Source organism: Glycine soja, chromosome 20, assembly GCF_004193775.1.
Source record: "Glycine soja cultivar W05 chromosome 20, ASM419377v2, whole genome shotgun sequence".
Lineage (NCBI taxonomy): Eukaryota > Viridiplantae > Streptophyta > Magnoliopsida > Fabales > Fabaceae > Glycine > Glycine soja.
In genome coordinates, this window is record NC_041021.1 from 3,227,292 (window position 1) to 3,243,261 (window position 15,970).

The 15,970-nt window shown below is 29.8% G+C and overlaps 1 protein-coding gene and 2 non-coding genes across 3 annotated transcripts; 1 reads left to right on the forward strand and 2 right to left on the reverse strand.

Moving 5' to 3' along the window:
* Positions 1-2,356: 2,356 nt before the first annotated feature.
* Positions 2,357-2,428, reverse strand: TRNAW-CCA. Its single transcript has one exon. It is a non-coding gene; the product is annotated as a tRNA-Trp (tRNA).
* Positions 2,429-5,168: 2,740 nt separating this feature from the next.
* On the reverse strand, positions 5,169-5,240 carry TRNAW-CCA. Its single transcript has one exon. It is a non-coding gene; the product is annotated as a tRNA-Trp (tRNA).
* Positions 5,241-9,527: 4,287 nt separating this feature from the next.
* Positions 9,528-14,203, forward strand: LOC114401215 (probable WRKY transcription factor 3). Its single transcript, XM_028363677.1, has 4 exons — positions 9,528-10,005; positions 11,273-11,859; positions 12,047-12,205; positions 13,730-14,203. The coding sequence occupies exons 1-4, from the start codon at positions 9,718-9,720 to the stop codon at positions 14,013-14,015; spliced, it is 1,320 nt and encodes a 439-aa protein (XP_028219478.1). The 5' UTR covers positions 9,528-9,717; the 3' UTR covers positions 14,016-14,203.
* The last annotated feature ends 1,767 nt before the right edge of the window (positions 14,204-15,970 follow it).

A 15,970-nucleotide genomic window follows, 5' to 3' on the forward strand; every position in this document is an offset into this window, starting at 1 on the left:
ATGTATGTACTGATAAATAAATAATTAATAATTGGGGACTAAATTATAATTGAATTAAATAGGAGAAATTTCTAAAGGTAACTGCTACTTGATGAGAGTAATGGTTATAAAAGAGGATTAATACCCACTAACGTGAAACAAGGTCCTCTTCCTAAATGAAAAGTGCTCTCTCTAATCTTTGGTCATCACAAACGTAGAGAGACAGAAAGAATAATCTAGGAAGTGAAATGTTGTTTCTTTCATCTTTCAAGAAATCAAAGTGCACCAGAGAGAAACTTCATTATGGAGAAAGCTACACATTGTTTATCTATTATCTATTACTTGTGAGAATCATAGGTTTCAAGATCCTGCTAGTTTCTTATAATTGTTAATTTAGGAAACTCTTAAAATTTTTACAAAAAGCAATTAAGTGAAAGAGATATATGATTAATTTTAAAAAAAAAACTGAGGATAATTTTAGAAAAACATTACAAATTATTGATAAATTTAATGTCATTATTAAATTAACTAATTTTTTTAAAGACTATGAATTAGTTGAAAAAGGTCTTTTTTTAAGGGAATTAGAAATGTTGAATACTTTTGAATGTGCCTTAAGTATTCATAGGGTAGGCAACATTGATCAACTTGATGATTTATTTGATATATAGTCAGATTGATTCTATGGGTTATTCTTATTCTTTTTCACCCTTAAACTTGTATAAAGGTTGGGCCAGACCTTAGAAAAACATATAATAGGTAAAGGACAAGTAATATATATTGTTAATTACATTGTTGATTCATATACAAATTTGAGGGTCAATGTTTATTTGTAGGCACTTGCTACTTTGCTTGTTCACTAGTTAGAACTTTAACACTATCTATTACCAAAAGTAGTCTATGGTAGTAGGCATGAGTGTAAAGACTCAACTAAATAAATGAAAACACTTTTTCCAACATGTTTTTGCATTATTGACTATTATTTAGGGTTTTTATTTAAGATATTCAAAAGAGCAGTGTATTTGAAGATTATATAAATAAGTAGTTTATACTCTCTTCAATATTTTTTATAAGAAACAAATGAGTATACTAGTATTGTTTTGGTCCTAATTATAAGAAACGTGAACAAACTTTAAGATGTATTACTTATTTATTTATTGTGAAAGATTCCCATTCATTCTCCATGTAAGTGGATGCATTTATTGACCTATTAACAATATAAGCGCGTTCATTGGTTGAAAAAATATCAGACCACAAATTATGTGTATTGTCATTAAATATTAGTACCACTCTTTGCTATGGGTATTTTTGGAACAAGATTTAAATTTATGATATTAGTACCACTCTTGATGAATTAGTTTGTTTCTTATGTTTTTTATGAGCTATTTGTTTCTTATACAAAGAACTAGAGAGAATATTTTACAATTTTTAACTAAAATAAAAAATTATTATTATAATTTAATTTTTTCACCAGCTACTCAAAATGGTTTTTCTAGATAATAAGAATTTTTTTTTAGATTTTAATCTTTTTAGAAACTTAAACAAGTCCACTAAAAACTTTTTAAAATATTACTTTTTTTCAAACCAGAAGTACTTTAATTTCGTGTGAGAAAATGTAAAACAGTAAAATGAATACAATTAGGAAATTATAAACGAGATTGAATAAGTTATATGTACTATTTATATTATTTTTGTGAATTTTAATAAATTTTAGAAAACCATAAAAGTATGTTTCAATGAGTGGAATCTCAAGATTTGTTAGAAGTACTTGAAAGTTATTGTAGTTAATTGTTCACAAAACACATTCACCCACTATTGAATTACTTCAATTTTAATTGGTAGATTTACAAAACTAAAAGTTGTGAAACTTAAATAATATTCTTAAATCAATGTAAGCTTTGCATATTAGAAGTGAAGGATAATACTGTAATAAATGACTAATAATAGACCAAAAAATAAATTCATCTATAAATAATTCAACTATCATTGAGAAATGATTAAATTTTACATTGTATTCGTTTATAAATGATAAATAATCTTGCACACGCAATAAATAGTGGGACCCTAGGTGAGGTGGGTTAACTTAATGGGTAACAAGATTAGACAGGTTGTCCCGAGGGTATTCATAGCAAGAGACCAACTCCTTAAAATACTAAGATTTATTTAAAAATTTGACAAAAATATATTTCGAAAGTTCGTTTTGTGCTATTTGTTATTTTTCAATTAACAAATTTATAGTAGTGACAATTTAATTTTCTGCAGCGCCAGCTTTGTAGTGTTTCCGAGATTGTAACTGTTGCTGCTTTGTTTTTTTGTTTATTATTATTATCGCCGTTAAAAAAAAATCTGCAGTAAATAAATAGTAAAAATAATAAGAAAATGAACCTGACGTGAATCGAACACGCAACCTTCTGATCTGGAGTCAGACGCGCTACCATTGCGCCACAGATCCAATTTATTTAATTTAGTTTGTTTTATTTATAGATAATATATTAAGGAAAAACCATAGAAATCACACCAAATAGTTTATACATAATTTTCATAAAATTTGTTTCCTACTATGTGTTTGCGAAACTGTTTACCGTTTTCTCAAAAATAATAAGGGAGTTACTGAATGTGCGTTTTTTCATTTTAATGGGTCCAAAAGAGAGAATTTGCTAAGGGATTTTTTTTAAAAAAAAATTCAGGAATTCTTGGTTAGGTAGTTTCTCACTATTGTACTCATTTTAAAAATAATATTTCTGGAAAAAGATGATTTCTGAGAATATTTTTTAACTAGTTTTTCATAAAAAAAATTGACGTGTGAAATGTGTAAATCTTATTTGTCTTGAGTTTATTATTACAATAAAAATATTATGCTACTCATTTAATATGATAAATAATTAAAATACTAATAAAAATACCAAGAAAAATGATCCAAATATTTCTAATATCAATCAAACTGATTTTATTTATTCCAAAAAAAAATTATTCTTAAGAATCGTGATTTTTGAATATTAAAAAAAAAGAAATTTCTTTGCCAAACATCTTTTAGTGTTTCTTGTAATCTTATCTACATGCGTTTACTTTCTCATAAAGCTGTGAAAAGGATTGGTCCCACTTATTTGGGCCCAGCCCACATCGACTCGCCTTATAAACAGGCCAATCCAACTTGTCCTTTTAGAGTTTAGTCTTGGAAAAATGATTTGTCCTGGGACATCACGAGTTATGAGTTAAACAGGTTGGCCTACCAATCTACTTAAAATTAAAAAAATGATATTTTTTTTAAATTCATGAAAAAAAACAAATTTTGTCGGTGAGGGAAGATCGGGGGTGATTGCGGACTACTTGACTAGTGAGCATTTGTGACAGCACAGGGTCACGACGACATGAGGTCACAACAAAACATTGACACAAGGTTGTAGGTCACAATAATGAGCTTGAGGCGTCACATCAGAGAGTGGCGGAGAGTGTATCTTGAGTGGGTCGCATGCTTGCGACAGAGAGTAGGTTGCAATCGCGACAGAGAATGGGTCTTAAGTCTCGACTCTCAATGAGAATGGGTCGAGGTTTGATCTCGTGAAGTGTTGAGCTTGAGTTGTGTGACAGAGAGGGAGTGAGTAAGTGGGTCGAGTCGAGGATGACATGTGTGAGGACTAAGCAGTGAGAGCATTGAGGCATCGAGCCGTCGATGGAGAACGAGAGGCTTGAGGTGCCTGAGGTAGAGAGTGGCCGAATGGGTCGATGTCTCGATGAGATGTTGTGTTTGTTTGTAACTTGTGTTGTGTTGTTTAGTTAGTAAATTAGAATTAGGGTTACTTAGGTGGGTTGGTGGGTCTACCTGGCCCACCATAGGTTCAGCTAGAGTGGACAGAGTTGGTGGGTTGAGTTCATTTTTTTGAACCAATTGTGAAATTCATTAACTTTTTTGACTCGACCCAGTCTGAATTTGTAGTAGATCGAGTTAGCCTACGGGTTTAGACCTGTTTTGACAGCTCGACCAATTCCTCGGTTCCTTTAAAAAAAATAGTTAAAAATAAGACAATGACATGATGATTCTTACATAATTTATTCTCTTAAAAAAAGATTTTATGACCCAGTTACATTTTAAAAATAACTTAAATTAGCGACAAATTAATTATCTTATTGATTTTTTTTCCCACACTTTTTCGCTATGTCTATTTTTTAAGCGCAAACAAAATATATTGTTGTGATTTTACAATGCATATTCTTAATAAATATTACTTAATTGTTTATGCCCAATAAATAAACACAATAATATTTGAGATAAATTTATAGTGTTAGTTATATATAAAAAATAAAATTCAAATAAAATTTATTACATTCTTCTAAATTTGTTTATTTTTATTTTTCATTTGGGATAATAACATTAAATGAGTAACACAAATTAAACAGGTCGATTTTATTATTGTGTTTATGTTAGACGATAGTGGTTGAAAGAATTATTATTGAGTGAGACGTTGAAATTTCTTAATTAATAATTTTTAATGAATTTTTTTCCAAATAACAAGTTAGAAGAATAAAATAAAAAATGATAAAATTATACTACTATTAAAATATGATTTATATATAAATTCGTCAATTGCGCTACTATTAACATAATAGATGAGAATGAGAGGACGAGCAGAGTAAATATTAGTTGTATAAAATTTAAAATTTAAATGAATAATTAAAATGAATTAGACGATAGTGGTTGAAAGAATTATTATTGAGTGAGACGTTGAAATTTTTTAATTAATAATTTTTAATGAATTTTTTTTCCAAATAACAAGTTAGAAGAATAAAATAAAAAATGATAAAATTATACTACTATTAAAATATGATTTATATATAAATTCGTCAATTGCGCTACTATTAACATAATAGATGAGAATGAGAGGACGAGCAGAGTAAATATTAGTTGTATAAAACTTAAAATTTAAATGAATAATTAAAATGAAAATTAATTTAAATAATCTGATGATTATTAAATCGTTTTGTGCTATTTAGTATTTTTCTATTAATTATTAACAATGGAAAATGTTAGATGATAATAGTAAAAAATAATTTTTTTGTATTATTTCAAAAAAAAAATTTCTGCGTCGTAATCCTTGCTGCTTTGTTGTATTTTTTTTAATTATTATTATTATTATCGCTGTTTATAAAAAAAAAAAAACAAAAAATCTGCAGTAAAATTAAAAAGGGTAAAAAAATGAACCTGACGTGAATCGAACACGCAACCTTCTGATCTGGAGTCAGACGCGCTACCATTGCGCCACAGATCCACTTGTTACTGTATGTCTCTAAATTTTTTTATTATTAATAGTTTATTCTACAAATTTTTTCATTGTTGCAAGATGATGTTCTACCCCAGAAATTTTTTTATAGCATAAATGTTGTTTATAATGATAAAAATAAATTTAAAAATTATTTTTTTTATTTCATAAAATTTACATATAAGTATTCAACTATGTATATTAACTTAAATATAAAATGTGGACAAATATTAATTACGATAAAAATGAAATAAAATCAATTTATATAATTATCAATTTTTAATGAATTTATCATGATATTCTTCATTATATTTTATATGAATTATGATTATATTTTTAATTCATTTATTTTTCATTTAAAAAACTTAGTATTACTATTACTTTATGGAGGAAGAGGGTTGATTTCCAATGTTATATAATTCATTTTGTAATTTATAAGTTTTCTTTCTCTCAGCCTTTAGTAATTCAAGAATTATTTAACCCCTCTCTAGATATTTCATCGAAGGCTTGTGACAATTTATAAAAACTAGAGGGAACACTGTAGTTAGAGTCCTAAACACTTGTATTTTATGTTTTGGCTTTTCATGGTTGGCTTTTTATTGAGTTGACTTCAGTATCTTCCAATATCCTTAGCCATTATACATTCTAAATTTTTGAAAACTTCTTTATATGACAGGGAAGCAGTTAAAATGTTTACACCATAGCAACCTCTAAGGGACACCTTCTCTGAATCATAAACCCCTTCTTATGAATTTCACAAAGAAGCAGATAGTGATTATATCTACACAACGACAATCATTGAGCCACATACCCCTTTTTCTCAAACAACAACCTCACAAGATCTAAAACCCTTGAGTAACAACTTGCTCACAACTCACTTAAGAAAGAATTCTATCACTCTATCTTTCTCACTTTGGATCAATGTTCCAAGCTATATGCACCCAGTTTCCCTATTATTCTACTTGGATACTAAAACTTTTGCTGAGTTTTTTTATTTTGTGTTTGATGCACTTTATTTTTAGGCAAAAGACATATGTATAAATTGGATTAAAATTGAGTTTGGATCGATTTTTAAAATTAAATCTAAAATTTGATCCAATCTAATAAAAAAAATTCTGATTTTTTAATTATCATTTTATATAATTTTTTATTCTTTAAATTATTTTAATTTTTAATGCATTAAATTGATTTATGAATACTCATATTTCTAAGCAAAAAAAATTCCATAAAAAAGTCAACACCTTGCACAGTGAGAGAGCCGTAGTGAAAACAAATTCACGAGTCATCACACTTTTTTTTTTTTTTGCAAAATTATATTTTTTTTTCTTTTCTCTCTTTTTTTTTAAGATTTATATTTCATCTTAAAAAAATCATATTTGTTCTTTATTTTTTAAATTTGGATCAAATTGATCATTCTAAAATAGTGATAATTTTTTATTTTGAGATATAATTTTAAATTCTTTTTTTGACATATTTGAAGTGTTAAACATGTTTTGTTAGATTAGATTTATTTACATGAAAATTACAAAATTTAAGGAACCATATACATGGTGAAAACATTACCATACTCATTTTCAACAAAACAATCAGTATTAGATTTTTTTAAAATTGTTCTTAAAAGACTTCATTTTTATTATGTTAATGATTATTTTTTTAAACATTAATTGAGTTTCATAATTTTATAAAAGTGAATCAAATGAGATAATTGCATATCTTGAGTCAATTTAAAATCTTGTCCTAAAATTGAAAATTTTAGAAGTACCAATTTGACTCAAATTTAGAAATTAAAGGATAATTTTTTTAAAATTAAAGGAAAAAATAAATCTATAAAATAAAATAAAATAAATTTAGCGCGCGCACACACATATATATATCGACACATTTCTGTCTATAACCATTTAAAAAAAAAATTAAACTATGACACTTGCTATTTACAGTCCCATTATTGCTCAGGACACCCAATTTGCCTTCTTTATATTTGAAATATCCATTATATCCCTTTTTTCTTAAAGAGATACATCCCTTGGAATCCCACATTAGGTATATTATCACCAAAAGACATTTTTAGTATTAAAAAAATAAATGTTTATCTTCCTTTTCATATTTATTAGTCTTATTTTCATCCTATAATTAATATCCTATAATTAATGATCTTTAACCCTTATCTAAAATCTTATTTTAGTTTACGTAGGATTTAGAATATTTAGTTTTAGTTCTTGCTTTTAAGTGATAATAGTAACTAATAATATAATAAAAATATTAACAATCTAATCATCACGAATCTAATAGGACAAACAATCATATCTAATTTTTTAAAAAATTATTTTTAAAAATATGGTTTACAAAAACAAGTTTTACACACGATTATTTTATCGATTTTTTTTTATAACGTGACAAGTAAATCAGGTGCGAATATTATTGTTGCGTCATGCTTGATAACGAAAACTAACATAAAAGTACATAAATTAAGATTAAATAAAGAATCTTTACTGATTATTTTTTCTTTAAAAGATTAAAATAAAATATCTATTTTATAGATTCTTTGAACCTAAAAAAAGTTTCTCGAACCGATCTCAACTTTACAATCATGTGGCAGCAGAGCTTCTCTGTCTCTGAGTATTATAGGGAAAAAAAGTGTTTGGCAGTTTTTGGGATTGACTTGAGTTTTGTCTTTATTATCTTTACAAAGACAAACGCAACACAACGTCACAGACTTCTCTATCATCCACTTCTCGCCGCTGCCCCTCACGTCACCACACACCATTGGTGCACCTCCACCAAACCCAAGCAATTTCAACACTCTTCCGGGGCCAATTTCGACAATGCACTAATACTCATGACCCTACCACACGCTAAGGCTAAACCCGTTCTTCATTTTTTTTCTCTCTCTCATAAATCTTAATCAGAAACACCCCTAATTTACAATTTTTGACTTAAAATAAACGAGAGAAAGAGCCTTCAATAGAATACTTTTTAATATCTAATTGTTGTAAGTACTATTATTTCTTAGTCCTCAAATTCATAAAAATTTTTACTTATAAAATATTATAAAATTTCATTCACTTTTATTCTTACTCTATTTTTCGTCAATATTAACTAATAAGGTTTAATATGCTTTTACAATATCGATTTTTTTAACCTGTGTAACTTTTATACAGGATAAGTCTTATTAATTATCCACTTTTCAACTAACTTTCAGTAAATGATTATTATGATTTCTTAAAAAAGTGATTTTTTCTCTCGTATTTATTTACGTAATCTCTTTCTACCTATTAATATAATAATAATAATTAATTAATATATATTTATTATTTCTGAAAACTGTACAGTCGTTTCATTTTATCAAAATAGTATTTATCAATCTCAAGAGTTAGACTCTCTTGTTGCAACTAAAGTATAAGATTATTAATAAGTTATTTTGGAATCTCCAAAAAGATTTTGACAAAAAAGTCCTGATGTTATAGAAGAAATTATCTTTTCGTTAAGAATGAATCATGATTATATGAGTATATAAAATCTGCACTAAGTGACTGTGACCTTTCCAAACTATTTGGCTATTTGGCCATTTGGCATATGTCTATTGAATGTGTAAAGCTTTGAAGAAGAACTTTCATTTTGATAAGCTTTGTTGCAGCGGAGAATATCACAGTGATGCGCCCAAAAAAAAAAAAATAATGATTCAAATAGAATATTTAAGTTGAAAAGTTTCAAGCGGTGAATATGTATTAATTAATTATTATTTTATTGATAGAAAGAGAGAGATTAAATTAAGGTGGATCTAAAAAATAAATAGGAGAGAGAAAATAATTTCTTTCAAGAAATCATAATAATTAGTTAGTGATAATTAGTTAACGAATAAATAATTAATAAGACTTATCCTATTTAAAGTTCCACATGTTAAAAAATTCCTAACAATATCAGGAATTAAAGTGCAAATTTACTCACACAAGAGTGATGAACTGATGATTAAGAAAACTTTCTCCCGTATGTTTTGCGGACATAATTAATTTGAATGAAATTAATTAATGTAAGTTTCCTAAAATTTCTTTAATTTAAAATCAAATTTAGATTTATAACTAATTTTTCAACATAAAACTAAATATACAAATTTAGACTTATAGTTAAAATCACATTAACAAATAGTACTGTTTTAACGTGATTCTCAACCATTTTAACATGAATCCAAAATAAATATTTTAATCAAGTTGTATGTCACTTTAACTTAAATCACCAATTAATGTTCCTCTGGTTGAGTTTTTATACAGATAAGAATAAGAAAGAAAATGATACTACCATTATGCAATTAAAAAAATCTAAGTATACTCGTAGTATACTTTTGTACAGAATCATCGTATGACAACAAAAAAGGTTTGGTACTTTTCATTAGAGTCTCAGTTTAGTTTCCAGAAAACAAAGACACACCGAAAAAGAGAGAAAAGAAAAACAAAAAACAAAAAAGTTAAAGTCTTCGCTTCATTCGAAGTGAATGGTTGACGGCGGAAAAGGAGAGGGAGGAGGAGAGCAAGCATCGCCACCCTCGACGGCGGCGCGTCACGGAACCACTCTCCGGCCACGCGCCTCCGTGGAGAGTGTTTTCAGCGGCGGGTATAGCCCCGGTCCCATGGCTCTGCTTTCCAATTTCTACGGCGACGGCGATGAGTGCAAGTCGTTCTCGGAGCTCCTCGCCGGCGCCATGGTGGACCCCACGGCACCCTCGCCCATGCCCACCACAACGTTCACGCTTCCACCTGGATTCATCGATTCACCTTCTCAAGTAATAACACATAATCTCATATGCTATATTTTGTACCAACAACACATTACCAAAAGGTTTTTTTAGTTATGTATGTTTTAGATTTTTATATAATTAATTTTGGTAAAATTGTTTTTAAATCATGAAATATGATTAAAATGGGTGTTACCAAAAGGACACAGACTTGAATTCTACGCGAAACAATTGACATTAGTGGCAGTGATATGTGAGGGTTCAAATATAAAATAAATTGTGTTAATTTATAAAATACTATAATCCCGATCAATTTTAATCATAGTTTTCAGCAGAAATTACTTGTTATCAAAATCTAGATTTAAAAAAATAGACTTAAATTCTAGTTAGATTATATGTTTTCATTAATATGACTTTCATTATGAAAGTTGTGTCTCTCTACAACTCTTGAATCTTTAAACTTCATTCATTAGGGATCATGGGATTCCTCTTGGGAAAATCTTTATTATGTTGGAGATTAGTACTATAAGGAAGACACGGCTGAACTCTGTATTTGCTATTGAAGAGGTATTCAGGGTTTTTTTTCCAGTTTTTTTTAATAAACTTCTTCGTAAGTACCTGAGAAAAAAAGAAAAAGAAAAAATAAAATAATTTTTTATAAATTAAAATTGGTTTATGCATAAGTTAAAAATAATTTTTTGAGGAAACTAATATAAAACAACTTCTATAAATTAGCTTATGTATAATCTAATTTTAGCCTACGAAGAAATTATTTTTGTCTTTTTTAAAAGTATTTATGGAAAGTTAATCCAAAATGTTATTAATGTTCATTTGGCTGACACCTACCTAGAAATAGGAGAAATTATTACATGTTTTAGGATTATTATGAGTCTATGCTTTCAATCAATTTTCACGTTGTACATATTCAAGTTTTTTAATTTATAAAAAAATTGTTAAAACTTGATTACATTCTACATGAATACTGACTAGGATTCATCATGAATTATGTAATAATTTCTCATAAAGCAGAACCGAATTACTTCTTCCCACCTAATCTTTAGGCTTATTTTTTTTAAAGAGAATCTTTAGGCTAAAATATGGTCCATGAGAGATAACTAACAAGAAAGGATAATAATAAATAGCTGTACATACACTTATTGTAAATGAAATTAAGGATGACTGAAAAACAGAATATGAAAGGATAAGTGATGCAGCAAATCACAGCCAAGGTTTTTTGTCAAGATAACACTATAACTTTGAAGTGTTTTCTTTTCTTATTCTCTTCACAATATGACTTATAAAGCATGTAATGTAGGGCCAATTTGGAATAACACACCAGCAGATGCTAGCACAGATCTCATCTCAAGCTGTGCAAACCCACTCTGAACATCCATTCTCTATATCAGCCGTATCTGCTACCTCATCATGTGCTGCACAACAGCTGATTCCACCCTCAATGCCAGATTCTAAGGTGAAAGAATCCCTTGATTATTCTCACTCTGAACAAAAATTGCAGTCTTCTGTGAATGTTGATAATAAGCCTAATAATGATGGTTACAACTGGAGGAAGTATGGGCAAAAACATGTGAAAGGTAGTGACTTCTCAAGAAGTTATTATAAGTGCACACGTCCAAATTGTCCTGTGAAGAAAAAACTTGAGCGTTCTCTTGAGGGTCATGTGACTGCAATTATTTATAAAGGAGAACACAATCATCAACGTCCTCATCGCAGTAAGATTGTGAAAGAAACACAAACTTCAAATGAAAATTCAGTGTCTAAGATGGATCTAGGGTCTAGTCAGGCCACAGGTGAACATGGATCAGGAACAAGTGATAGTGAGGAAGTAGATGACCATGAAACTGAAGCAGATGAGAAAAATGATGAACCTGATGCCAAGAGAAGGTAAGGGTTAATTAGTCCATGTAAACCTGTTCATGCTACCAAGGAGTTCTAGCTTAGTTTGTTGAGCAGAGTGTGAGTGTTGTAAACTCCCTGGTACCATGTTCAATTCCTACGGATAAATTTTTTTTTCATGCGTGGGTAATTATTTGGCTTTTATGTGACGTTGGAAAGTTTTATGATTCTGCAGAAACACAGAAGCCAGGATCCAGGATCCAGCCACTTTGCATAGATCTGTTGCAGAGCCTAGAATCATTGTGCAAACAACAAGTGAAGTGAATCTCTTAGATGATGGATATCGATGGCGCAAATATGGGCAGAAAGTTGTCAAAGGCAACCCATATCCAAGGTGATATTGGTTTCCCCCCTACACTTTGATTGCTTATATTTAATGAATAATTATGGATGAGCATTATCATTGTCTGCTAAGTGACAAGTTTAAGTGAAAAAAAGGCTCACCGTAAATAAAGTATGAATGGACAAGTTCAACAACGTAAGTTTAACATGAGTTTAAAATGAGTGAAAAAGGCTCACCATTACAAATTGCTCCCATAGTTTAAAATGCAGTATAAAAAGGTTAATCTATAATATAAGTTTTGTCCCGCACATACTTATGTATATGAATATTTCCCCACAGCATAAAATTTCTGGATCCGCCACTACATCTAATGTTTTAAGGCATTTGAGTTAGATATGATGTGAAGTTAATTTATGTTGTTTGCTTGTGAATTGTTAATGAAGATATCTCCCATCTTTTGATCTGTTTGTATTTCCTAACATTCTCCATATCAACTTTCAAGAAACTTGGTTCCCATAATGCTTAATTATTCATCACAGTCAGATTATGCTATTCATTGTATCATGATCTATCTTTCCACTTAGGCATGGCACCCGGGCGGGGCGGGGGCGGGGAGTATTCCCCTGCTCCCCGTCCCGAACCTTACCCTGCTTCCCGTTTCCGTCCCCGCTTCCCGTGGTGGGGGTATTTTTTGCCCTGTTCCCATCGGCTTCCCGTCGGAACCTACGCAGACCCCGTTTTACATTAAAAAATGTCAAAAATTATAAAAAATATATTTTTTTTGTTTTATCTCAATTTTTCAACAATAATAAATTTAAGGTTTAATTCTAAGTTTAAAACATGACTAAAAATACTAAAATAAATCAATAATAATAGTAATAAAATCACACAAGCATAAAAGCATCCACCAATAAATATCCAAATACACATTAATGTTACAGTATTACACAATAAAAACAATAAAACTAGCATAACATTACAAGTCTTTATACAATAAAGGAACGATCAAGAAGCGAAGAAGTGAAGAGAGTAAAGACAGTGTGAAACGGTAAAACGAACGGTGAAGAAGGAACGAAGGTGAAGCAGTGAAGATTGAAGAAGGAACAAAGGTGAAGAAAGAAGTCAAGGAACGAAGTAATGTTTGATGCGACGTTTTAGGGTTTGAATAGTGTTTGTATCTTTGTGACTTGTGAGATATTACTTATATATATGATAATTTTATTTTGTATTTTTTTTACTAGTAAAATACTATATTAACCTTTATATTTATGTTAGACATATTATAAGTTACGAGGATATATAAGTAAAATTTTATATACGTGGGGGATACGAGGATCCTATGGGACGGGGAGCATAATTCTCGTCTTCCTCCCTAAATTAACTGCACAGGGGGGTTTTTCATCCTCATCCCTGTTCCCCGGGAAATTTTTTCCCGAATAGGACAATCCCTATGAGGATCCCCGAGTTGCGGGGAGAATTGCCATGCCTATTTTCACTTATTTCTCCACTATTCTGTTTTGTTACCTTTGGCTTGTCTTTGGAAAAGAAAGTGATTCATGTTTTTATTATATGTAGGAGCTATTACAAATGCACGACCCAAGGTTGCAAAGTTCGGAAGCATGTTGAGAGGGCTTCAATGGATCCTAAAGCTGTCATAACAACATACGAAGGAAAACACAATCATGATGTGCCTGCAGCTAAGACTAATAGCCACACACTTGCCAACAATAGTGCATCCCAGCTAAAAGCACAAAAGTTTGCCATACCCGACGTGAAACATAGTTCCAGCAGCAGGGGTGTTACGGGCAATGAGCAGCGACCTGTGGCAAGTCTAAGATTGAAGGAAGAGCAGATCACATAGCTTTCTTAGTTCATAACTTTAGGCGTAAATAGCCAAATTCGTCTTTGAAAGTGTGATGGGTTGACAAATTAGTCCTTAAAAGATAAAAATTTTAAATTTAATTCTTGAATGTACAAAAAAAAGTGTGATAAATTAATACGACAATTTAATGATAAATTGGTCTCTAAACTTTGCAACTTAATGTTAAATTGGTCCTTGAAAAATATAACCTATTATCAAATTGATCCTTGAATATTACAATATAATGACAAATTGATTTTACAAATTTAACGGTAAGACTAATTTGTCGTACATTTTGCACATCCTAAAACTAAAATTGTATTTTTAATAATACCAATTTATGATTACATCACACATTCGGATACAGACTTTACCATTTACCCTAACTTTAATGTATCTTTTTCTCATAATTTCACATATACACAACAATATTATGCTCAACTCACCACACTAGTCTACAACACAACAAGCATGCTCTATACAGTTCCAAGATTATTAGCTAGAAATTTGATGCCAAAGTAACAAAATGAAAAGAAGCAAAAAACAAATTGAATATTTCAACATAAGGAGCCATTCTTGTGTAGCATATGCAGCCACCTTCGCGTGGTTATAACGAGAGAAGGGTCAAGAGAAAAAGAAAAAAGATGCCAGAGGCTCTTTACTGTGATGGAACAGGTTTAGTGTACTTTTTTGCCTATTGAAAAAATTAGAATGAAAATTTTTATTGAGGGAATTGATGTAGCAATATGGAATGCTGTTGAAATGGACCATACATTCCTAAGCATGATGTTAAGGGAGAGTTAAAAGACTAAATAGACTGAGGATGAGAAAAGAAAGGCTCAATATGGTTATAAGGCTAAAACATAATAATATCCACATTGACACATGATGAATTCTTTAATGTTTCTCAATACAAATCTGCAAAAAGAAACGGGGGACATGATACAAGTCACTCATGAGGAAACTACTGATGTATAAAGGACTAGGAAACACACACTAGTCTAAGAATATGAAACGTTTCACATGAAAAATGGTGTAACTATCTTTGATGTTTAGAAACGTTTCACTCATATTGTCAATAACTTGATTTGCTTAGGTAAACAATTTGGCAAGGGGGAGCTTAATGTAAAGGTGCTCAAATTCGAGAATAGGATGAGAAAGTGGGGCTTAATTTGAATGCTTATTTTCTGTTTTTATTTTTAATTTTCATTTTTTGAAAAATAAATTTTATTTTCAATTTTTCAAGATTTAAAAAGTATATATTGAGAATAAATTATTCTAAGGTGTTATCACATTTTCACTTCTTAAAAAAAGTTAAAAATATTGATTTGTTATTTTTTGTTTTGGGTATGTTTTTGAAAATATTTTCAAACAAATATATTTTTACTTTTATTTAATTATTTTCTTTGAAAATAAAAAAAAACACTCAAATCAAGTGCCAACTTAAAGTGATAACCATTGCCGAATCAAAGGACTTAACCACTATGAATTTAGACATCTTTTTAGAAAGCTAAGAGAACATGAATTGGAGCTCAAATGGGTTACCGAGGATGAGGAATCTGACAAAAAGATAAGAGGCGCTGCATTGTAGGCCTCCTCTACAAATGGAAATAGTGAGGCAAGTGATCAGATTTAGAGGAAATTGAAAGCAAAAAGTTCATCGTTTTGGTGAAGAAATTCAACCACCTAAAAAAAAAGAATAAAAGTGTATCTTATAAAAGAAGTAGAGGTGTTTGGTTTGCAAAAACATTTTCTATTTTCAATTTGCTAAGATTTAGAAAACTTGTTTGGTTTTACTTGTTTATTTAGCTCAACACAAACTTTTGCGCATGTTTGTCCATCACTCCCTCTGCTGCCGATTCCCACCTCTGTTGCGTTCTGCGCCGCCACCACGACGTACCATCACACAGGTTCCTCTAGATACCTCGCTACGAAATCCACTCAATTACCAAAAA